This window comes from Lagenorhynchus albirostris, chromosome 11 (genome assembly GCF_949774975.1).
Source record: "Lagenorhynchus albirostris chromosome 11, mLagAlb1.1, whole genome shotgun sequence".
In the NCBI taxonomy this organism is placed as follows: domain Eukaryota; kingdom Metazoa; phylum Chordata; class Mammalia; order Artiodactyla; family Delphinidae; genus Lagenorhynchus; species Lagenorhynchus albirostris.
In genome coordinates this window covers 4,578,774-4,603,089 of record NC_083105.1, presented here as the reverse complement: position 1 = coordinate 4,603,089, position 24,316 = coordinate 4,578,774, and the positions used below count along the sequence as shown (strand labels likewise).

The following is a 24,316-nucleotide window of genomic DNA, read 5'->3' as shown; positions in this document are numbered from 1 at the left end:
ACTCTTAGAGAAGTTGGGGAGAAGTCACCTCGTTGACCCAGTGGGTCACCTGCCCATTCCCTGATGCTTTAGTAGATGGAGCTCTAGGCTTGGAGCCAGGAGAGCTGGGGAGAGGGGAGCACAAGGCCCAGCTCTCAGGGGCTGCACAACGCCTGGCGAGCCCCTGAGCCCCAGTTTCTCCATCTGTAAAGTGGGCACGGTATCTCTATCTCAGGGTCCGTGAGGACTCAGGGCCACGCTGTGTGCAGCTGGCCACAGGTTGGCTGAGTCTGCATTCGAGCCCTGGGATCCACAGATGTGAGCAGGTGGCAGCTGTGGAGGCTCAGGCCGCTGGTGGAGGGACGCATAGGTGGTCCGGGCCGTGCTGGGCTGGTCTGATCAGATACATTCTCAAGTCAGGCCCATCTGTTCATGCCCCACACTTGCATGGGACGCTACATGTGGGTGATCGCAGGACAAACGTGCACTTTCTCCTGAGTTGGGGTCCCTGGGAGGAGCACAGGGGACCCCTGCCCAGTGGTGAGAGAGATGGGCAAAGGGTCGGTGCCAGGACAGGCTGGCCAGTGAGAGAGCCAGGGCAGAGGACCCGGGGACATCCCGAGGAGGGCCAGGGAGAGGAGGCCTGCATCCCACCAGGCCCACAGACCGCCCAACCTCGACCAATGTCAAACCCCCAAATCCCAGAGGGAGTGAAAGGTGTTTGGTGGTCTGAAACACGAGAGCATGTAAAGTGTGTTCATACATGAAGTCAGCCTCGTAAATTGTGACATCCAAGACACAGGCTGACTTTTTCCCATGGTGGGGTAAACACTGCACTTTTCGTGTTAAGATGGAAACTAAAACCGAAGATAAAGTCGGAGCCCCCTGCAGCGGTCACTGGGTGCCTTGTCAGATGTGTCTCTCAGCTCCCGAAGCTTCTGTCTGTGGCCAGGGCCGGGGTGGGGGGGGGCGCCCAGGAGCGGCGGTGCAGAGGCGGCCCACCCCCTCATTACACCGTTCCTGAGACAGTCGGGACACCTGGGGTAGCTTTTGAAGCGTGAGAATGGGCTTGCCAGGAGGAGGACAGCCTTCAGGGGAGGGAATGGCAGCTCAGGCAAAGGAGGGATGTTTCATGTCTGAATGGAAACTCCCTCCCCCATAGCAGCCGCTCCACGAAGGCAGGATTTTGCCTGTTTGGTTCATGTCTGCATCTAGGACAGTGCCTGGCACGTAGTAGGTGCTCAATAAAATACTTGGCGAGTGAATGGATGAGTGAGCTGGGTGTGCAGAGAGAAGAGGCTGGAGAGGAAGCTGAAGGAAACAGGGCAGTTTGTCCAGGGGCCTCATGTGGCAGAGTCTGAGGTCCTGCACGCGGTCCTACAGACAGAGAGGAGGTAGCAGAGTTGCAGCAAAATCTCTTCGCCATCGCCCACTGTCCCGACACTGTGGGAAGGAGCAGCGGGCGTGGGGCTGACTGGACCCTGGGCAGTGTCATGGCCACAGCCACAAACATCGCAGCCCTCCAGGACAGCCCAGGGGCCTGGCCTGGTTTCTTGCTGTAAAGCCTGTGGTACGTGAAAGGCTTCTCCTGGCCACCCCTACCACATGGCCACACGCAAGAGGAAGCGGGAAGCCATCCTGAGCAAAGCCAGGCTGCCCGAAGGAAGGTGAGGGGCCAGGCCCAGCAGCCGAGGTAGAGACATCGGAGGAGGCCACCTTGTGCCCTGAGCACCGTGTGCACCTGGATACCGGCGGTCATCCAACCCCCAGGGCCTCCCTCTGTAAAGCGGCAGCTCCCCAGCGCGCCAGCTTCTGGGAGGACCTCAGCTGATGATGTGCCGACACGTGGCACAGGACCTGGCCCTTGGTCAGGGCTCCATAAAGACATACCAGGATGTAGACATACAGAGACGCCAGGCCCACCTGCAGAGGCCAAGGCCTCTCTCCAAACCTTTGTCGTTCTTTCTGCCTTGGGTGTCTCTCCCCTCCCACCTCTGTCCATGGAATTCTTCATCCTCTTCCCAGCTCAAGTTTCCATGAAGTCTTCCAAGACCAGCTCTCCCTGCTACATCCTCCTCCCCCGCCCCCTTCGTCTCCTCCTGCATCAGAGCTAACGCTTATCAGATGGTTCCGTGTGCAGAGCACAGGTCTAGAAGCTTCACAAGGTATCCAGGTTAATCCTCCCAGCACCGGTATGAGGGTGATGTCAATATCCTTTTTTTTTTGCGGTACATGGACCTCTCACTGTTATGGCCTCTCCCGTTGCGGAGCACAGGCTCCGGACGCGCAGGCTCAGAGGCCATGGCTCACGGGCCCAGCCGCTCCGCGGCACGTGGGATCTTCCCGGACCGGGGCACGAACCCGTGTCCCCTGCATCGGCAGGCGGATTCTCAACCACTGCGCCACCAGGGAAGCCCCCAATATCCTTTTTTTATAAAGAAGCCTCTGCAGCTCAGGGCAGGTAAGTGACTTGCCTAAGGGCATCCAGCCAGTGAGGGGTGGAGGCAGTGTTTTAACAGAGGTCTGTGAGGTCAAAGCTTGCTCTTAGCTATCAGGAGACGCTGCCAGGAGCGAGACGGGGCTAGACGGGGTTGCGGTGTCCTCTAACCTTGTCCCTTGGCGCTCTATGTGTACAGGGGAATCCTGACGATCTACTTTAGGGTTGGCTTCACACACTGTCTCCATCCGGGAGACCTGGAGCTGAGTATCTTGAAAGCCAGGCCCAGGGCCCACTCACTTGCCCAAATGCACCACCCACTCTCCTCCTTCTTTACTTGCCCACCTGGCAAACTTGTGCTGCGCATGCCTGAGAGCCCCCCTGCTCCCTGAATCCTGCGTCTTCTCAGGGCACCTGTGGCCTCCCCCAGACCGTGAGCTCCCGGGAGCCGGGCCGGACACCTCCAGGCCTGGCACAGATCTGTGCTCAGTCTTTGTGAATGAACAAATCCAGTCCCACATGGATTGATTCTGAAGTGGCCCTGGAGCTGGAGGGACGAGATTGAGCTTTGGTTTTGCTACTTAATTGCTGTGTGCTTCCAGCAAGTCCCTTCACCTATTTCAGCCTCAGTTTTCTCATCCATAGAGTGGGGGCAATTTGTGGCAAAGAGAGATGGAAGCGCTTCATAAACTTTGAGTTGTAAGGAGGGATGACGGTGGCCTCAGGGAAGGCCCGGTGGATCTGCTCCTTGTTAAGCAAAGCAGACACTTGGTAAGGCTCACAGCTATACAGATTGTCCTAAAATATGAATCCATGCAATCAAAAGATTGTTGTGTTCCTTTAGAAAAACACTACCTACAGAGACACCCTGCCCCCACCATTTAGTTTAACAAGTTTGCTCTGGTCACAAAAACCCCAGCGACTCCCCGGTACACACAGCTGGAACCTATGAAGAAAGTTCAGGCCTTTATTTAATTAGAACCATTTGTCCTTCCAGCAAACGGCAGGTGTCTGGGCCAACTTAGAAAGAGATGCTCATTAGAGCAGCATGTGCCCTTTGACCTGTTCATCTGACTTCTGGGAATCTGTCCTAAAGAAATAATCCCAAATATGGAAAGGCTCACGAACAAATAAACAGTCCTTGCAGTATTTCTTATAACAGCAAAGAAACTGGAATCAACCTGACTCTCCAACAAGGGATGAGCTGATGATGTTTCCCCAACCTGATGGCATTCTATCCCCCACTGGCGAGGATGGCCGTGGAGGCTCTGCAGCAACGCGGAGCACGGTTATGAGAAGAGGTTAATTAAGGAAATCAGGTTGCAAACTGTGTGCCCCGAGACGAGCTGCGTAAACTACGCGTATAAAACACTGGAACTAAATGTACCACCATTCTACCTGTGTCAAGAGAATGAGATTATGGGTAAATTTTTTTCTCCGTCTTCCCAATCTTCTGCAATGTGGTTACAGTTAAAAGTATATTATAAATCTAAAAAACTCAAAACAAAGAAACAATGCCTGGTTTTCTTAGGGTAGAGGTAGAACTTCCAACTTTGTAAAAACAAATTCTACAGAACCACTCCTGTGGCCCGTCTTAGATTTTTTTCTTTAATGTAAAAGTAATACATGTACAGAGGAACAAATATGCAGGGCAGAAAGACCAGCAAACGCCACTGTCCTAATGACACTGCCTTTTTCTTCCAGTAGTCTTCACATTTATATACAATTTAACAAAGCCTGGGGCTTCCCTGGTGGCGCAGTGGTTAAGAATTCACCTGCCAATGCAGGGGACATGGGTTTGAGCCCTGACCAGGAAGATCCCACATGCCACGGAGCAGCTAAGCCCGTGCACCACAACTACTGAGCCTGCGCTCTAGAGCCTGCGAGCCACAACTACTGAGCCCACGTGCCACAGCTACTAAAGCCTGCGCACCTAGAGCCAGTGCTCCGCAACAAGAGAAGCCACTGCAATGAGAAGCCCGTGCACCGCAACGAAGAGTAGCCCCTGCTCGCCACAGCTAGAGAAAGCCCGCGGGCAGCAGCAAAGACCCAATGCAGCCAAAAATAAATAAATAAAGTTAATTAATTAATTAAAAAAAACCAGAAAAACAAAGCTTGGTGTATATCCAATTTTAAGTTCTGCTTTTTTATTTTATTTAAAAAACAAGCACCTCTGTTGCAACAGTCTTCATAGTTTAAATTTAATAGTTCCCTGATAAATCAACTACACTCCAATAAAAATTAAAAAAAAAAAAAACAATGACATGATCTTCCATAGTGGGGATCTGTCATGTACTTACTTAACTCTTCCTCTATATTACATACTAGTTATTATGTTTCCATTTGTGTTTATGTTTCTATTATAAATCTCATGGCAGTAAATATAATTGTACGTAACGTACACATGGTTGTCCATAATGAATATGTAAAAACTTATAGCTTTCCTTCCCATCAGCAGCAACAAATTAGAAAACGTGATGGGAAAAACATTCCATTCAGAATGACAATAAAAAATATAAAGTGCTCAGAACTAAAGAATTAAGATGTAAGATCTGCACTTTAAAAAAACTGCAAAATTTTAATAAAGGCTGCAGCTCTCGGGGAGCTCCTTGGTGGTCTAGTGGTTAGGATTCAGTGCTTTCACTGCTGCGGCCTGGGTTCAATCTGAGATTCCACAAGTTGTGCAGCGTGGCCAAAAAAAAGTAAAAAAAAAAGGTTAAAATAGTAAAGTCTATATTTAAAAAAAAGTTGCAGCTCTCAAAGAAGAGGGAGTCATGCGCTGGGCTGCATTTCTCAAAGGTGCCTACCACGTTCCACCCCTTGGCTACTCCATACACCCATACCCCCTTGCTCTCTACATACAAACTTGTTTTTGCTTAACTCAACCCAACTGTCTCGCATTCCACTACAAAGTTATTCACTTTCCCCCACCCAGAGGCAACCAACATCATGTCCAGATGTTACATCCAGATGCAATCAAATTAGGGCCCCTGTTCAGCATCCACCATCCTCAGGGGACGGTCCTCCACTAATTCTGTAACAATCCCTGTAGCAATCAGGACTGTTCGTTGCAAGCTGTGGAAACCAACTCTGGTTGAAGTCAATAGAAAGAAATTTATCGAAATGGTATTGGGTAGCTTGTAGAATTATCAGAAACACTGCAGACCAAGCCTAAACCTGGGCTAGACCGGGGACACTTGGAGTAAAGCCAGGGCTACAGCCAAATTCAGGGCACAAAACCGGTCAGGTGACGTCACTGCCAGCTACCACCGTGCCGCTCAGCGCCGGCCGCCACGGCTTGCTCTGCTTCCAGCACTGACCCCAGAAACTCCATGTTCTCGCTGCTGCTGCTTTTAACTGCTAACACAATGGATTCGCCACCAACCTTGCTTCCTGCCATCACCAGCTGCCTGTACAAAATCTGGGGCAGTTCCATGAGATGGCTCGCCTTGGTCACAGGCCAGCACCCTAGCTTTAAGGGAGGCTGGTGTGGGGACGTGAGCGTTTAGTTTCTGCAGTGGGAAGGAAGCAGTGCCTCCCCGTGAGGCTCTAAAGTGGGGAATTTCTCAAACAAAGGTGGAAAATGGATAGATACCTATTATAATCCCATTCACTTTTCTGGACTAGCAGGAAATTTCAAGATCGTCATTCTTTTGTCTGCGGCCAACAACAAAAGAAATGCAAATCTGCCCTGAAACAAGCAAAAACCCAAGCTCAAGTCTTCCCAGCCTCCACTGCTGCCCCCAGGGCATCCGGAGAGCGTTTTTCCAGAACCTCAGCAGTTAGAGTTTCATTTTGTCAAAACAAAATTACATGTGCTTCAGCCGTGGAATGGCTTCTCCTCCTCCCTTCTTTTCTTCTCTGACCACAGGAGCTCCAATGGTTTTAATCTTTATAACTATCACCTTTCCCATTTCCACTTCCCTGCTCTTAGGACAGCCGCGTACCATGCCCCTACCCCCAACGTCAGGCTCTCATCGCGGGCTTTCGTTTGTGCGAGGCAGCAGTTTTATATAGTCTCCAAAGCAGAGTACAGCTCCTCGAGAACTATCTTTTCACAGAAAATTCAACGATGGCGGTTTTTATTTGAATTTGCCCTGATAACCCTTCTTCTGATCCGCGGAGAGTTCCAGGACAGCTGACGTCATAAGAGTCCCTCGGACCTTGTTGCTCCCCGACCTGCTTCCTTCCCTGGTCCCAACGCCTATTTACAGAGTCCCTGACCACAGACACGGAATACCTCTTCCGAACCCCTCTCTAACTGTATCAGTCTGCAAGGCTGCATAACAAAGTACCACAGACCGGGGGACGGAAACGATAGAAAGGTATTTCCTCACAGTTCTGGAAGACAGAAGTTCGAGATCCAGGTGTTGGTAGAGCTGGTCCCTTCTGAGGTTTCTCTCTTTGGCGTGTAGACGGCTCTCCTCACCCCGTGTCCTCACATGGTCTTTCCTCCGTGTGTATCTGTGTCCTCACCTCCTTTTCTTCTAAGGACCCCAGTCCTACTGGATGGGGGACCACTCTAATGACCCCATTTAATGTGATCCCCTCTTCAATGGCCTCGTCTCCAAATACAGTCACATTCTGAAGAACTGGGGGTTAGGACTTGTGACTTTTGCGGGGGACTCAATTCAGCCCAGGACACTCACTCACCAACCACCTGTCACCAGCTGGGTGGGCACTGCGGGCTGGTGACGAATGCGTGGGCTCAGGACCCAGACATGCTGGGGTGCACCCCGTCCCCGCTGCTGGTGCACGTGAGGCTGGCAGTCTCCTCTATGGCCCTGCCCACCCTGCTGTGAAAGAGGGTTCGTGCAGAGTGAAATGGGATCAAAGGCAGAGACGTGCAAAGGTGCGGGACAGATGGGAACAACATCATTCGCCGTCAGCGGGGAGGTGGACGAATGAGACGGGCCCAGGCAGGGACTTCTGGTCACTTCCCGGTCACCGGCGGTCCTGACGATGGGGGCTGCCGTGCCGCGTGGGGAGCACAGGTTCAAGGGGTAAGAGTCAGGAGAGAGAGGCGTCTGTGGGAGGCCCGGGAGAGCCCAGGGCTTCTCCACAGCTTGTGTACTTGGCACAATTTGGAAGCTCTCATTTTGGGAGCCCACTTGAAGGGTTGGGACTTTTTGCGCTCGTCCCGCTAGTCACACGGTTGCGCCTCTGAGGAACACCTTCCGCATGAGGAAAGACGCCAGTGGAGTGGAGCAGGGACCCAGAGGGGGCGGTGAATGGGCTCAGGAGCAGAGGTGCTTGGATGGCAGCCCTGGGCCAGTTCCCAGGCTGGCAGAGGGCAGCGTCTGGGGCCACACTGGGCGCCAGCTCTACCATGCCCCTGAGCCACAGTCTCCCCAGCTGTCACGTGGGGGGGAGGATGCCCATCTCAGCGGAGGTTCGGATGCTGGGCGTGGCCCTGACTCAAAGCCGCGCTTGCTCTCCATGCTGCACTGCCAGCTGCTGGAAAGGCCGCTTCTGCATTCACACACTAGACAGGATTTGGTTTTTGGCTGTGCCCTGCGGCATGCAGGATCTTAGTTCCCCAGCCAGGGATCGAACCCTCCCTCGCCCCCTGCAGTGGAAGCGCGGGGTCTTAACCACCGGATCGCCAGGGAAGTCCCTTGACAGGATTTATTGAGCACCCGAGGTGTGCAGACACAGTCCTTGCCCTCAGGGAGCTAGTGGGTTAGTGGGTGGAGAGAAAACCAACACTTTAACAAAGAAAGAAAGGAGTATGAAAGGGAGCAGTGTCATGAAGGGGGTGGCATCTCGCCTGAGACCTGAAGGACCGAACGGCTGGGGCGGCTGGCCGAGTGGAGAGGCAGGAAGGGAGGGGAAGAGCTTGGGTGTTCTAGGAGCCGTGCAAAGGCCAGGGGGCTGCCGCCAGGGCGTGAGGGGTGCAGGGCCAAGATGAGCCTGGAGCGGTGGGCAGGGGCCAGGGCAGCCACTGCCCTGAGAACACCCGGGTGGGTAGCAGCACCTCATGCGAGAAAACATAGCGGTCCTGTCCTCCAGAGCCTGGGCAGCGTCAAAGACATTTGCTTTCTGACTTGGGGAAAAACAGTCCACGTGTGCCAACAGTGATCTTTCAAACAAAATGGAGAATTATTTGTTATGTGGAGGAGGGCAAGCATTTGTTCTGCTCCTCAGAGATGGGAGAAAGCTGGACTGTCACAACGGGACATAACGAATGACTTCCTGCTTGGAGCAGAATCCGAGGGGTGTGTGTCATCTTGTCCTGGACTGGGGGCCAGGTGGCGGGGGGCTCCTTTGGTCCCTAATTCCCCCTGTGGAACCTCTCTGAAGACCATTCCATCTTCCACAAACTACAAGCAAATGTGCAGCTCATCAAGTTTCCTGACTCTTACCTCAAGACCCAGAAAGAAAATGATTAGAATTTCTTGCCAGAAAGAAACTTGTCTCTCCAGATAAAATGATACATTTCCTTTGGTCAGAAAACAGGGACTGCATAAGTGATCATAATTTGATTTTTGCTTTGGTTGCCAAGAAACTCAGAGTCAAGTTTATGTGCAGGAGTTATATCACTCCAGGTTTCCTCCCTGTCTCAATTGTATCCTAAAAAATAAAAATTAAACATAACAACATTATCACTAGTCAAACACAACATCCGCTTTCATTTAGCTCCCTTTTGATCTTTAGCTGCATGACTATAGCTTTTACAGAGTCATAACTGCAGTGTGAATCTGAACATTCACACTCAATCTTGTTTTCCTTTTTCTTTTTACATAATATTAGTTCGCAAAGATCCTATTTCTACTCAAGCACTGTATTTAGCCCTTTCGACTACGGCACAATATTCTGTTGAATCACTGACTACTGACATCGGTGAATTCAGTTGTACATACCGTAAATAAGCTATTGTCGGACGTTGCATTTTTCTAGCTTTTCACCGGAATAAACAATTCTGCTACTATAAAAATAAATGAATAAAAGTTATGAAAGAGAAATACAGATATGAAAAATGTTCAACCTCTGTGATGATGAAAGACATATATTGAAACATCGAGAGACCCGTCCTTTTGACTGTGGAAATAGCCCAGATTAAACAAAGATACTCGTGCTGGAGAGGAGATGGAGACACGCACGGCTCAGCTCCTGTCTCTCTCTGGGCATGTGAATTAGTCCATTCCTGGGTGTAGCACCTGCTCTTCTAGTGTATCCAAGCGGGGAGCTGAGCCCAGAGCACACAGGTTTCACTGCAGCATGAATTATAGCCCCCAACGTTGAAATGATCTAAATGTCCAATAATAGGAGAGTGGTTAATTAAACGTGTGTACAACTTTTATACTATTCACTCACTGGATGTATAATGTAGATTTCTAATAAGCGGGGGAATGTTTATGCTATAGTGTTTGGTGAAGAACAGAACCCTGGATACAGATGAGCCCGGGATTGGGAGTCAGATGGCCTGGATTCAGATCCCAGAGCTGCCAATCACTGGTCGTGAGAATTTGACCAATGACCTCACCTTTCTGAGCCTTGGTTTCCTCATCTGCAGAATAGGGGTACCAAAGCCTCCTGGGGCTGTTGTATTAATGAAATAACATAAGAGCATATAATCTACTACACACACTACACTTTCCCTGGTTCTCTAACCTCCTTCCACGGCACCCTGATTCTCCCATGGCTTAAGAACATCAAATTAATATGAAAGTACTAGTGAGTCTCCAATCTGCCTCCAGCTCAGAGCTCCCCACTCACCCTTTATCCAACTGCCTTCAGGACTTTACCATAGCACATCTGTGGGCTTCAGGGACCCACATCGTCCAGTCAAAATGGACCGGATAATCTTCCTGAGCTGCTCAGGGTCTCTGATGCCTCCACACTTTGCAGATGCTACTCCCTCTGCCCAGGAAACCCTTCTCCCTCTACTGCTCGTCTTTCAAGGGCCGGTCCCATGTCCCGTTTCTGGGAACCTTAACCCGGGAGGCCATTAGCAAGCGAGCCCCTTTCATGAGCTTTTCTGGGCTCTTTGCAAAACTCAAACTTAGGAGGTAACCTGTGGGGAGATGAGTGTTGTGTCCTTCTGTTGTTGTTGGGGTTTTTTTCTGGCTGCGTTAGGTCTTGGCCACTGCGCGCAGGCTTTCTCTGGTTGTGGAGCAGGGGCTGCTCTTTGCTGTGGTGCGCGGGCTTCTCATCGCAGTGGCTTCTCTTGTTGCGGAGCACAGGCTCTAGGCACGCAGGCTCCAGTAGTGGTGGCTCACAGGCTCAGTAGTTGTGGCTCACAGGCTCTAGGCACACGGGCTCAGTAGTTGTGGCTCGTGGGCTCTAGAGCGCAGTCTCAGTAGTTGTGGCTCGCGGGCTCAGTAGCTGTGGTGCACGGGCTTAGTTGCTCCGCGGCATGTGGGATCTTCCCGGACCAGGGCTCGAACCCGTGTCCCCTGCACTGGCAGGTGGATTCTTAACCACTGCGCTACCAGGGAAGCCCTGTCTTTCTGTTTTTGGTTGTTTTTTTTTTTGTTAGAAAATTTCTTTATTATTACTCATTAAGCACCAGCTTAATACTGCAGAAATTTCAAATCACCATCAACAACTCATTCTTCCCCACCCCACAGCCCCAAATTCTTGATAAAGAGCTCTTCAAGTAAAGACACACTCTCTTCTCTCCTCTGTATAAAACTTTACGAAATAAAGGCAAAGAACTGTGTACATCTTGTTGTAAATGCTGCCCACAGCTGTGGAGACAGTGTCTGCCCAAGGCTCCCTTTACTGTCCAGGTCCTGAAAGACTCTTGTTCATGAATTGTCTCTTCACAAAGCGAGTCCACCACTTGCTGGGTTTATCATTCTGAGGGTTAAAAACGTTCTCCCAAAGTCTCAGTCCAGTCTCTTGCCTCAGCTGTTGTAAAAGCAAGTCCACCACTTGCTGGGTTTATCATTCTGAGGGTTAAAAACTTTCTCCCAAAGTCTCAGTCCAGTCTCTTGCCTCAGCTGTTGTAAGCAGGTCCTCATCACTTCATCTTCCTGTTTGTTCGCAGGTTTGGCGTAAATTGCATTAAGTGGAAAACCAGGCTCTCTGGGAATGGGAAAATTAGTGATTCCCAGTGTATACATTTCTTTCTCGCCTTGGCTTTTAGAATTGCACTTTTGGGGTTTCTTTAAACACTCAGAAATGTAGAGGGTTATATATATCAAGGTCCTATCAGCTTCATTCTTAATTTCATAGTTTTTGAAGAAGACATTGGCCTTGAAGTAATAGATAGCTTCAGTCACAATATCTGTATCTTTTGTCTCTCTAGGGGCGGGTCCTTTGAACTGACTTCTGATAGGCAACAGTGCCATGTTTCCAATGAGTTTCGTGTCAGGGTCCGTGAGGGGAGAGTGGTAAGCCGGCATCTTGGAGGCGCCCAGGTTTCAACCCCGGTGAGGAGGGTCGGGTTAGAGCGCGGCACTTCCGCTCTGGCAGCCCGGGTGGGGTTGTTTTTGATTTTTAAATCTATCATTCATTCAGAAAAGGGCTCATGTAAGTGAGCAGCTTCATAAAAATTCACACACTGAACCCAACCTTGAAACCAATACACAGATTTTAAAAAACATCCTAACTGGCCCCGGAGAAAGCTGCCTCATGCCCCCTCCAGTCCCTAACCCATCACCAGGGTCATCACCCTCCTGACGTGTCTGAGAGCCTCCCTGTAGCTGCCTGGGTTGTAGAGCTCTCACTTTTCAGGGCTGTGTAGTGCTCCAGCCTGACTGCCCAGGGCTTTCCTTTCGCTGCTGGTGAGGTTGGGGCCTTCCTTGTTGGAAACCGTTACGAACTACGCTGCAGTGAACACTCTGGTACAGGACTTTCTGTCTCTCGGTGCACACTGCACAACACGTATATGCCTTTCCGCTGGGTGTAAACCCAGAGTGGGACTGCTAGGTCAGGGGACCCCTACACTTGGCTAATGGTGTTCCTCTGGGTCTCATCCTGTTGCGCCTCATCTTCACCCGTACACGTTTTGTTTTTGTTTTTCTTCTTCTTTTAAATAAATCTATTTATGGTCCCAACGGACTAATTCATCCTCAGTAACCACTGACTGGCTGCAGCCATGAACTCCTACACAGGCCCAGCGCAAAGGCTGCTTCCTCTCCGGCAAAAAGAATCTCTTTCTCCCCGCGGTTGGGTGTCCCGGGTTCATCACCCTCCACGGATGCTGGGATGTTGGGGGAGTCTGTCCGCTGCCCGCCCCACTGGTGGTCCCCTGAGGGCAGAGCCAGGTCGCAGCCCGGGACACACCTGGAGTTAGTCACCGACCTGCAGAGCCCCGGGCGACCCGCGCGCAGGGATGGCGAAGGCGCGAAACCCGCAGACCGCGAGTTTGGGGCATTACTTGGGGGCCGGGTCCCACAGGGAGCCCCCCGAATGGCCACCACCCTCAGAAGGCGCCTCCGACCCTGGGGACCCCTCGCCGCCTGACTTCCTTTTTGGCGGAGTCGGGCGGAGCTAACCTTTGCTACCCAGCCCGCCCCTCCGGCCGATGGGTGGGGAGGGGATCGGGTTTCACTGGCGCAGGGTGGGTGAGGGGTGAGGGGGGAGTGCCTCCCGCCCGACTGCGCCCCCTTCCCCGGCCCCCACCAGGGAGAAGTCTGGGGCCCCTGCTCCCAGCCCGGCCGTGGGCCTGCGCGCCCCTCGGGCCTGGGGTGCCACGAGGGAGGGCCCAGGAGGTCCCGGGCGGGGAGCGGTCGAGGGGGGAGGGGAGCGGGCGCCCCGCGGCCCCGCCTCCGCCGCGCCCTCCTCCGGGGCGGGATAATTGAACCGCGCGGCCGGGGCCCTGCGTTGGCTGTGGAGGCTCTGCTGGAGCTTGGAGCCCGCGCTGCCCGCGTGCCGCGCCCGGAGCCGAGAGCCGCGCCCCGCGCCCCGCGCCTTTGTCCGCCCGCCGCCCGCCGCCCATGGAGCGCGCCGTCCCGTCGCGCCGGGTCCCGCTGCCGCTGCTGCTGCTCGGCGGCCTCTCGCTGCTGGCGGCCCAAGGTAGGGGCGCGGGGGCGCGCCGGGGGGGTAGGGAGCGCCCAGAGCCCACGGCCCCCACGTTAGTGACTCCCCGACACCGCGACCGCCCGGACCCGCGCCCCGTGCGACTTTTGGAGCTGCCGGCGCCCGGGAGCGTCGACCGGCGCTGCGCCCCTCCGCGGTCTTCAGGGTGTGTGTGCTGCGCTGCCGCTAGGCCCCGGCGACGCTTCCCGCCCCCACCCCGACCCGTCTCCTGACTTCGGTCCTGATCACCTCGCTGACGTGGGGATTTGTTTTAAAGACCGATCCCTGCAGACACATCCTCCTGCCGGCCTTCTCGCATCCACCCTGCCCACCCTAGCGCCCACCCACCCCCTGGGGCCAGGGTGCGGGCTGGGGGAGAGGAAGGCTGGCTGGTGGTTGCCAAGGACCCCCCCTACCTTGCACCACCCAGTGCCTGCTCCTTGCACCTGGAGCGCCCCTGGCGTACCTGTTCCCACTGCCCCCACCTCCCCCCCTGCGCAGGCGCTGTGGTACCCAGCTTGCTGGGCAGTGGGGACAGTAATTTGCCCAAGAGGCAAAAGCAGTCATGGGGTAGGAGGTGGACGTGAAGAAAGCAGAGAGGAAGGGAGTGGGCTGAAGGTGTTCAGGGCCATGGCTGTGTGTGCAGAGACCCCTGCCTGCCCACCTGAGACACCGAGGACCCCAAGGCACGGGGTTCTGCCAGGCTCCAGACTCAGCTGTGGCTGGGGACAGGCCACCTCCAAACCCAGCCACCTGGTGGCAGAGGGCTGCCAGGGGGTCTCCACCAGCAGACCCGTGGCCCAGAGCTCCCAGCCATGACCTCTGACCTCTCTGCTGACCCGTGGCTCATCAGTCATTAGCCAGGCCAGCCTTCCTGGGGCCAGGCCCAGATAAGAGCCCCGACCACCCTTGGCATCCCACATTCTTTATCTCTGGCTCAGTTGAGTTTCTTTTAAACTCTCTGGGGACCACCCTCCTCCTCCGTCAAAGGTCACTGGTCAAAGGTCACTGGTCTCAGCTAATACTTTGCCAGGATTCAGGGATTCCCGGAGAGGCTGCCGGGGGGCGGGGGGAAGAGCTGTGCAGAGGTTTCTTGGCTCAGTGGCTCCCTGCAGCAGGCCTTCACAGAGCTCTGGCTGTTCCAGGCATCGGCTCCATCCTGGGCATGTCTTGGGGGGGACATCTCATGGGGTGGGGGGAGGTGCAGGGCTCAGCATTGGCAGCAAGAGCCATCCCAGGCCCTGGGGCTTACGGGAGACTTCCTGGAGGAGATGGCGTTTGGGCAGGAGCTGGTCAGGCAGGCAGGGAAAGAAGGGAATTCTGGTGACCCCTGGCTGGAGTGAAAGCCCAGAGGGGCCTTAGACTGGGGGCCACACAAGACTCCTGTTGGAAATGGAAGGGGCCCCAGAACCTCCTGTATTTTACACCCAAGGAAACTGAGGCGCAGAGAGAAAGCTTAGTTGAACTTTCCTGAGCCCGAGTCCCCAGATACTCCATCGCTGTTCTTTTCTGCCTGCTGTTTGAGAAGGGTCCCCTGCAGCCTGGCAGTGTCCAGCTTTGAAGGAGCACCGAGACTTGCTAGGCTGAAGCCTGACTGACGGTTTACAACCATCTTCTTCACAGAGAAGGTCCTAACTTGAAGTGTATAAAGGAAACCTTAACTGCACACTGATGAGAACGCTGTGGTCCTTTGTCTCTTTTGGGAGGTCCCTCTCTGGAGTTTCAACAAGTTTAGTGTGGTTTGGGGAGAGAGAGTTAGAAAATTGCCTGGTTCCTTTCTGTGCCTGCAAACTCAGAAGCTGTAAGGTTCCCTGAAGCCTTGTAAGGCCGAGGGTGACACTGTCCCCACCCTCCGTAGAGCTGCGGGGTCCAAGAGGAAACATGCAGTTTAAAAGTGATCATGGAAAAGGCCTCGATGGTGAGCCCTTTAGCTAATCTGCTGAAACCCATTTGGTGACCTGGCCACGGAAACGCAGAAGGGGGCTGGACTTCCGTGCCAGGGGGCAGAGTTGGAACCACCAGTCTGTCCTGTATCCATCTGTCCAGTTGGGTTTTCCTGAGAGCCAGGGTGGGCGGGAGTAGAGAGAAGGACGGTGTTGGGAAAGACGGTTGTGTTTTCTCCAAGACTTCTTGGCCTCTGGCTCCAGCCGGGCAGCCTTCCTGAATGATTACAGAGAACATCGCTGGGAGGAGAACAAAGGGGAGAGAGGACTTGGCTTGGAAACACGTGGCGGCACCGCTGCCGCTCCTAGAAGTTTCCCAGTTGGGTGGCAGTGGCGGGACATGCTGATGGGGCTGCTGGAGCGTGAGACAGTGTGCGCTGAGGGTGCAGTGCCAGGGCCTCTCCCGCGGAGCCACAGCTCTGGGTCACGACCCCTCCTGGCACTGCCCAAGGCCACTCCCAACTTGGGCTCATTTGCCGCCTCTGATGGTGGCGGGGGAGCATGACTCACCGTTGGGACCCAGCAGGCTGCCAGGAGCGTTTGTGGGACTGCAAACATCTTTGCCTGTCATCCCTCAGAAAAGAACCACGGGCTTATCTGGTGGTTTTCTCATTTGTAAAATGGGGATAACAGAGACCAACTTTTTAGTTTGGCTGGAGGATTGAGGGAGAGAACAAAGGACGACGCCTGTCATGGTAGCTGTATTATTATTATCTGTTATTTGTGATGTCCCCTTCCTAGAGTAGGATAGGACAGTATCCTTTTCCCCAAGATTGCACTACTAAAACTGCATTTCCCCAGCCAGGAACTGGGAAGGAGGCCCAACAGGGCCGCAGAACCTGCGGCAGCTGTCGAATGCAAAAGCCGTGTTGGTAAAGGTCATGCAAAGTGGCCTCAGCTGGCCTCCTTAGGCGTTCAGTTATCTGTACGCGAAATATCTGCTGAGGGCCAGCTCCGTGCCAGACACTGTTCTAGGTCTTGGGGATATGGCAAGGAGGAAGAGAGACCTGGCCCTTCTGCCCATGGGGCACATCTCCCGGGAGATCCAGAAAAGCGAACAATTACAAACCAACTCCAACTGGGAGTGAGTCAGGGAAGACTTCCCGGAGGAAGCAGCATGCAAACTGGGATGTAAAGGAACAGAAGGAGGGCTGGGAGGAGGGTGGGGAGGGTGTCCCAGGCAGAGAGAACAGCATGGACAAAGGTCCGGAAGGTGAGAGAGAACGTGGGACTTCTAGGAGTTCTGCCCCCTCCTCATGCTTGGGGAAGACCGCCGTGCCTCGCACCTTTTCCAGCAGCCCCTTCCCCAACGGCCTGCACACACCTCCGCCTGCCCTTTCCTCTGAAGGTGGAGCTCTGAGCAGTGGGCACAGTGGGTGGAGCAGGTTTGCAGGAAAACTGTTCTAATAGGGAGTATTTTGCCGGTATGTTTTACATGATAAGAGGTTTTTCTTTTGCAAAACATCAAATTATAATAATTTCATTAATAATGCTTTTGCAGGCTTCATATGGTTCCAGTTTCCCTGTAATGGTCTCAAATGTGGCCAGATAACGAAACGGGCGGCGCACCCATTATGTCAACTTTCCTGGGGTCAGAGACCCTTCAGCCTGGAGGGGAGCTCAGTGTTGAGAGGGTGTGGCGCTGAGGCCAAGTCATCTGTCCCAAGTCATCCAGCTCATAGCAGGCATGGCTGGACCAGAGGCGGTGCTTTGCGGCCAGCACTCTTTCCACTGGTCACTGCTTTTAAGCCCCAGGCTGGTCATAACGAGAGGCTGGGACAGGAGGGTCCTACACCGACCCACCCATTGCTGGGGGTCAGCACTTGACCAGGGTTAGGAGACTGGTTCCAGCCCTGAAAGTGATTGGAGAGAGCTTGACGGACTCCCACACGCTCTCTGCTCTGTTTCCTTAAAAACAGAATGAAAACTCTCTGCCCTAGGAAATTATGATAGTTGGAAGTCTTTTACACTTAGTCACTAACTTAGTCCTTCTCCACAGCCCCATGAAGTAGGTACTACTGTTATTTCCACTTTACAGGCATGTAAACTAAGACCCAGAGTGTATACTCTAGCGGACGACAGGCTCCAAAAGGAAGAATAGGTTCAAGAAAAATACTGGCTCAGCCCATTAGCGTAAAAACACTGTGATCTTGGGCGTTTAAAATCCAGTCCTGGGGCTTCCCTGGTGGCGCAGTGGTTGAGAGTCCGCCTGCCGAGGCAGGGGACACGGGTTCGTGCCCCAGTCCGGGAGGATCCCACATGCCGCGGAGCGGCTGGGCCCGTGAGCCATGGCCGCTGAGCCTGCGCGTCCGGAGCCTGTGCTCCGCAGTGGGAGGGGCCGCGGCGGTGGGAGGCCCGCGTACCGCAAAAAAAAAAAAAAAAAAAAAAATCCAGTCCTGGCAACCAGCCCTTGCTCAGGACGATGTGGTAGTAAATAGAGGACTCGGGACCCCGTGCTTCTAACCACTCGGCTGGACGGGCACTTCAGTGCCAGAAACGAGATGTGTGTACGAGGGGCTCCTTTGAAAGAACAGGCATTTTCCATGGGGAGTAATGGACGGGGGCGGGGGGGAGACCACAGAAGTGGGAGCCACAGTCTGGGCCCTTGAGGGGCTCGCAGCTGGCTTGACAGGAGGTGGCCCCCCAGGCGACAGCACCCGTCTTGGTTCAGATCTGTGGATGAGCCTGTCCTGTTCTGGCTGGGCCATCCAGCCCAGGGTCTGGCTTGGTCGCACCTCTCCCTCAGGTGTGGCCTGAGTCAGGGCCTCCTCCCTGCCATCTGGGGTGGCGCCTAGGAGCTCCCCAAAGAACCAGAGCCTGTAGTGCTCACCCCGCTGCAGGGCTTGGCTGGCTGTGGCCTCGGGATGCTGGGAGCGTCCAGAACCGTCCTCAGGATAGGGAGTCGCCCCTTCGCTGACACTTCTGTAAAGGAGAGTACTCTTGGCTGGTCTTGGGTCCTGGACACAGCAGGGCAGGCCTGGCCTCTGAAGAGAGCAGCCCTGGAAGTTGTTTAAGTCCCGTTTCTGCTTAAGTCATGGGGACACCGCCGCCGGCCTTGCCAAGGAAACTTGTCAGAGCGCTGGGCCGACACGGCCGGGGCCAGGAGTCTGGAAACCAGGTTCCCGCCCAGCTCTGTCCCCGGCTTCCTGGGGGATCCAATGGGCAAGGGCGCCCGGTTATTCCTTCCCGAGGCCAGAGGCCCAGAGCCTCTTTTCCCCCAGTGAAGGGTTCGAGGTGTCTGAGGGATTCCCTTCCTCCACGGCTCTGGGGCGCCCAGAACTCCGTGGCTTGAGGCTGCTTCCCTCCAGTCTCTGCCTCCATCTTCACGTGGCTTCCTCCTGCATCTCCTCTGTGCATCTCTAAGGACACTTTCATGGGACTCCGGGCTCACCTGGATAATCCAGGATGATCTCATCTTGAGAGACTTCATTCCATCTACAAAGATTCTTATTCCAAATAAGGCCACATGCACAGGTTCCAGGGGTCAGGACATGGACATATCTTTCTGGGGGCCCCCGTTGAACCCACTACACACACTAAGAGTAAACACAGAAACAGATGCACTAACAAAAAGTATCGGGGGCACCCGTGCCATAGTGACTGTAACACACTGTGACAGTGGGACACGGGTGGCTCTCAAGTGGGTGTCGGGGGAGGGAGGGAGCGAGTGAGAGCAAGTGATACCTGAGCTCAGATGTGAGTGGCGAGAAGCCGACTCTGAAAAGACCTGGGGAAGAGCGTCTGGGTGAAGGGGACAGCCTGCACGAAGGCCCCCAGGTGGGACCAGGTGTACCAGAGGGACCGGAGAGCTGGTGTGAAGGGAGGGGAAGGGGGGGTGCCCGAGAGGGTAGCCAAGGCGGGAGGGGCAAGTCGTGCAGGGCCTTAGAAATCAGGGTGTGGACTGGATTTTATCCTAGATGCTTGGGGAAGGCGCTGGAGGATCCTCAGCAGGGGGGTGACATTCCTGGACTCCCACTTCTAGAAGTCCCTCTGTGCTGCCTGGTGAATGCATTATAGGGAGACCAGAATGGAGGTGGAATAAGCTGTGGGGAGGCTCCTGCAGGGTCCAGGGCCAAAGATGCCCTGGGCAGGGGGGGTGGGGTGGGCGGGGGGGCGGGATCTGCGGGCCAGAGGGAAGTGGACAGATCTAGGGCGTTTGGGAGGTAGAGTGGACAGGACTCGCTGAGGGCTTGGATGTGGAGGGGCAGGGAGATGGAATAATTCAAGCTGGCCCAGTTATTTTGGCTCCAGCCTCTGGATGCATGGTGACTGCTAATGGCTGAGGCGGAGAAGCTGGACAGGGGAGGGGATCAGAGTCCTGTGTGGAAACCTTAAGTTTCCTATTAGACGTCCGGGTGGAGCCTGGGCTCATGGGCGAGACCAGGCTGCAGACAGAAGTGTGGGAGTCTCGGCCGATAGGGGAGGCTGGATGAGGCCACCCAGGGAGGTGGGCGCAGTGGGGGGAGAGGACAAGGGGCCACGGCACTGAGCCCTCCCAGGCAGTTTGAGGAAGAAGAGCGGCTAAGTAGCATCCCCTCAGGGGGGTCCCCAGAGCCGTGGGTGGTAGCTGGGACGCGGCCAGGACGGGTTTTTAGATGCTAGCTATCAGTGTTTTTATGCTAATGGACTGAGCTAGTATTTTTCTTTCTTTCTTTCTTTTTTTTTGAGCCAGTATTTTTCTTGAACCTATTTTTCCTTTTGGCTTGTGCTGCCTGCTGGAGTGAAATGTACTGGAAGTTTTGTTACCTACGTGCGCCACTCGTTTTGACGTAAGACGGCTCCCTGAAACCCATCGCGCCACGCGTGTCGTTATCCCCATTTTCCATTGTTGGTGTGAGACCCACCCCACCCAGGCACAGAGAGGCCAGGCAGCGTGCCTGTCGACACACAGCTGCTAAGTGGCAGCCCCAGGGTTCGAACACAGGCAGCTTGGCTCTCACATCGTATTCTTAAGCAGGACACTGAACTAACCGCCTCACTTTTCTAACTGAAAAGTCTCCAGTTTTTTAAGTCCAGCTTCAGGGGGAAGCCACTGTCTCCTTCGGGCCGCCTCTGTGTTTGTCCCATGGCCTCGGGCAAATTGCTTCATCTCTTCCCATCTCCTGTGTCATAGAGTTGCTAGGATCACATGAGATCATTCGTCCATTCATTCCTTCACGGACATTTACTGTGTGCTGGCTCTGGACCGGCTGTGGGGCAGGGTGCAGAATGAGACTCCTGTCCAGCCCTCGTGGCACAAGTACGCCCTCGGTTAATTACTTGTGCTAATTGCTGGGAAGTTCAGGGAGCAAAGAAACCACGAAAGAAAGGAAACATGTCTGCCCCATGTTCACGTGTGTGCACGTGTGTGTGTTGGGGGGTGCAGTTAGGGAGGACTTCCCGGAGGAAAGGACCTTTGTTCTGGTGTGGGTGTGAACGAGCTAGCTGGAGGAGAGGAGGGACCCGGGACCACCCAGCCTGGCAGAGCTTCAGTTTCCAAAAGCCGGGTGCAGAGGACACTTGACAGGTGTGCATACATGGTCTGAGATGTGAGAGGAGAACCAGGGGAGTTGGGTCCTGCAGTGGGGGATGCTGTAGAGATGCGGGCAGGGGGAGGCCGGCCCACACGTCCACTGGGCTTGATCCAGGAGGTCACTGTGAGCTGCCTGGAGGGAGCAGTGTAGAAGCTGCTTCTTCTCGCCTTCCCAGAGATGTGTCTTCTGGTCCTTGTCTCCTGCTGCCTCCTTTTAGCTGGTGCTCTATCCGAGACCCCGTCTCTCTGTGCCGGGTGCTGGTGTCGGGGGGTGTGAGGGCACCAGCCGTTCTTGTGCTGAGGACAGGGCCTGGAGCCATAAGAGCAGACTCAGCATGCCCTGCTTCGTCCTGGGGAGGTCTCGGGGCCTTGAGGAGGGGAGATGGGTCTGTCCTCATCCCAGTCGTACAGAATGGTGCAAAAGCACTGGGACACACCAGGTGACAGTTGCTTGTCGTCTCCCTGAGAACATGGTCGTGACTCTGGATCCCTCGCCCCAAGCTCAGAGCCTGGCACATGGAAGGGTCCTAACAGGGGCATCTGCTGGCTCCCCAGGCTCGTGAGGTGGGGGCCCCGCAGGGCTGGGAGTCTTGCGTGGTTCTGTTGGGTTGGAATTTCCTGTTGGCGTCTCCTTGCATCTCAGGCTTCCCAGCCATGCGGGTCCTGGACCCCACGGGGACCCCCCCCAACTTTTTGCTGCAGCTTTAGGCAGTGCCGTGGAGCGGATGGGGCGTGAGCCTTGCGTCAACTCTTTATTTTTCCAAATGAGAGTATTAAAACCAAATAGAGAGCTAGCCAACCACCATCTCATATCTCAGCAGTTCATGTACATGGAGGGCATTTTAATGCCCCAGGTTTTGGAAGGACAAGGAATTTTGTCTCTGTGGATCTCATCTAGTCAGATTAACAGGGACAAGAGATGAAAACTGTGCCCTGCTGAAGTTTCTTCTCAGAGAGGGAAAGGATCTGAGGGAGAAGATTCCAGACTCGCCCGAAGCCCCACTTCTCTCTTAAGAGCAACTACGGGCTCTTAAGGACGGGCGTAGAGTGAACAGTAAGCGCGTGGTGGGTGCGGGTAGGTGACAGCGCTCCCCGGGGTTGGGGACAGAAGAAACAGCGATGGCCTTGTCGCTCCAGGTTGCTTTCGTGACATGATTTAGGAGGGCCACTCAGACATGGCGGGGTCTGTGCCTGAGGTTTCCTCAATTTCACGCCCTTTGGGAGGTGCTGCCAGGGGATCTGCTGGTGAGCCTGGTTGGTCTGATGCTGTCAGCTGCTGTGAAACCCTTGGTACCAGTGAGGTGTGGCATCAGGTGGGGTGGCACCTTGGTCGTCTTCTTGCCCCCCCGTGCCCAGCCCAGCCATGTGGCCTGTGTCAGAGATTGGGGCCACAGCCTTGAACCCCCATCCCTCTTTCCCCTTCCACTGATGTCACAGAGTTCCTGCTGTGAGTGGTTGGGGGAAGTGATGCTGGAAGAGGGGCCTCCCCATCACCTCCAGAAAGCCTTCCCTCCCATCTCCCCTGGGCTCGGGCAGTGAGCGGCCTCCTCTGCTCCGTGGCCCCATCTGCCAAAGGACTTGTCACACTCCCAGGTGACAATCACTTGACCCAGCCGCTCCCCCCACTAGTCTGGGAGTGGCGGACCGGCACTGAGAAGGTGGTGCATTGGGGTGTGACAGGATGCACAGGCTGAGGGTGGGCGTCGACGGACATGTCCACAAGTGGGGACAGGAGAGAGGCGCCTCTTTGGGCTTCAGGTCACCCCCGGTTTGGTGATGGGGCAGAACTGAGAGGCATCCTGACCCCCCAGGTACAATGAACAAGCCACGGTGTCCGCAGTGATGCAGGAGGTCAAAGCCAGGGCAAGTCTGAACTTTAGGTCTTTCTGCCTCTCCTCCACCTGTCCCACCCTCTGCTGGCCACTGCCCCAGATGCATGGGGGAGAGACGATCCCTGGGGATTTTTGTTTTGTTTTTAAACTTTTAAAGCATCTTTATTTTGGTTGCAAAGTTACAATTTACTTTTTTAAAAAATATATTTATTTATTTATTTATTGGCTGCATTGGGTCTTCGTTGCTGTGCGCGGGCTTTCTCTAGTAGCGGTGAGCGGGGGCTACTCTTCGTTGTGTCGCGCGGGCTTCTCATTGTCGTGGCTTCTCTTGTGTGGAGCACGGGCTCTAGGCGCGCAAGCTTCAGTAATTGTGGCACACAGGCTCAGTAGTTGTGGCTTGTGGGCTCTAGAGCTCAGGCTCAGTAGTTGTGGTGCATGGGCTTAGTTGTTCTGCGGCACGTGGGATCTTCCTGGGCCAGGGCTCGAACCCGTGTCCCCTGTACTGGCAGGCAGATTCTTAACCACTGCGCCACCAGGAAAGTCCCACAATTTACTTTTTAATTAATATTTTCACCCTTCCCGTTTGAGGTCTCACAGCTTGCCTTGGAAAACATTGCATTCTCTACCAAACTGCTATACAAAGATGTTGTAAAATACAGTTTCCCAAATTAATCCTCTTTGCCGGTATTCAGATTAATGCATAAAGACAACATCGATTGAAAATGGCAAGTGACTTAATCGGCAGAACGTACAATTCCTTTCCTAATGAAGGGTGCTACAAAATGGTACACGAAACTCAGTTTTTCAAATGCATTTTAAAAACACGCATAACAGTGTGAGCTATTATATATAGAATGGATACACATCAAGGTCCTACTGTATAGCACAGAGAACTATATTCAATATCCTATGATAAGCCGTAATGGAAAAGAATATATTGAAACAGAGTTTATATATATGTATAACTGAATCACTTTGCTGTACAGCAGAAATGAACACAACATCGTAAATCAACTCTACTTCAATTAAAAAATTTAAAAATACGCATAACATACAGTTGACCATTTCAGCTCTTTTTTAAGTGTTCAGCTCAGTGGCATTAAGCACATTCACATTGCTGTGCAACCGTCACCACCATCCGTCTCCAGAACTTTTCATCTCCCCCAATGGAAACTCCGTCCACATTAAACACTAGCTCTCCCTCCCCCTCCCCCAGCCCCTGGCACCCACCATTCTACTTTCTGTCTCCATGGATTTGACTGTTCTCAGGACCTCATATAAGTGGCATCGTACAGTCCTTTTGTTTGCCCTTTTGTGACTGGTTTCACTTAGTATAATGTCATCAACAATAAAAAAATTAAAAGAAGGATTCCTTTCAATGTTGGGCATTCAGCTTCCAAAAACAACAATCATGGGGAAGTTAGTTCCCCAAAGTAATTTTAACCCGAGGCTGCATGTATAACCGTTGTTCTACAGGACATAAGGAAAGATAAATAATGGCTCGTAGAACCAGACCGTCATACTCAACATGGTTTCAATAGAATAGCCAAGTTGGGATCGTTAGAATCTGAAGACAAGGTTGACAGATGAAGATGCTCAACGCAGAGCTGTTTGTTCCCATAGTGAAACATCGGAAGTAACG

The 24,316-nt window shown here is 53.7% G+C and overlaps 2 protein-coding genes across 4 annotated transcripts in view; one reads left to right on the top strand and one right to left on the bottom strand.

The window, feature by feature from the left end:
* Nucleotides 1-10,885: 10,885 nt before the first annotated feature.
* LOC132529862 (actin-related protein 2/3 complex subunit 3-like) lies at nt 10,886-11,821 on the bottom strand. Its single transcript, XM_060166914.1, has one exon. The coding sequence runs from the start codon at nt 11,767-11,769 to the stop codon at nt 11,269-11,271; it is 501 nt and encodes a 166-aa protein (XP_060022897.1). The 5' UTR covers nt 11,770-11,821; the 3' UTR covers nt 10,886-11,268.
* Nucleotides 11,822-13,249: 1,428 nt separating this feature from the next.
* The window catches only part of FBLN1 (fibulin 1), a 78,883-nt gene continuing 67,816 nt past the window's right edge, over nt 13,250-24,316 (top strand). For all 3 annotated transcript variants that reach the window (XM_060166897.1, XM_060166899.1, XM_060166898.1), the window contains exon 1: nt 13,250-13,384. In XM_060166897.1, coding sequence (XP_060022880.1) covers nt 13,306-13,384 — 79 coding nt within the window. In that variant the 5' untranslated portion in view covers nt 13,250-13,305. The remainder of the gene's footprint in view (nt 13,385-24,316) is intronic.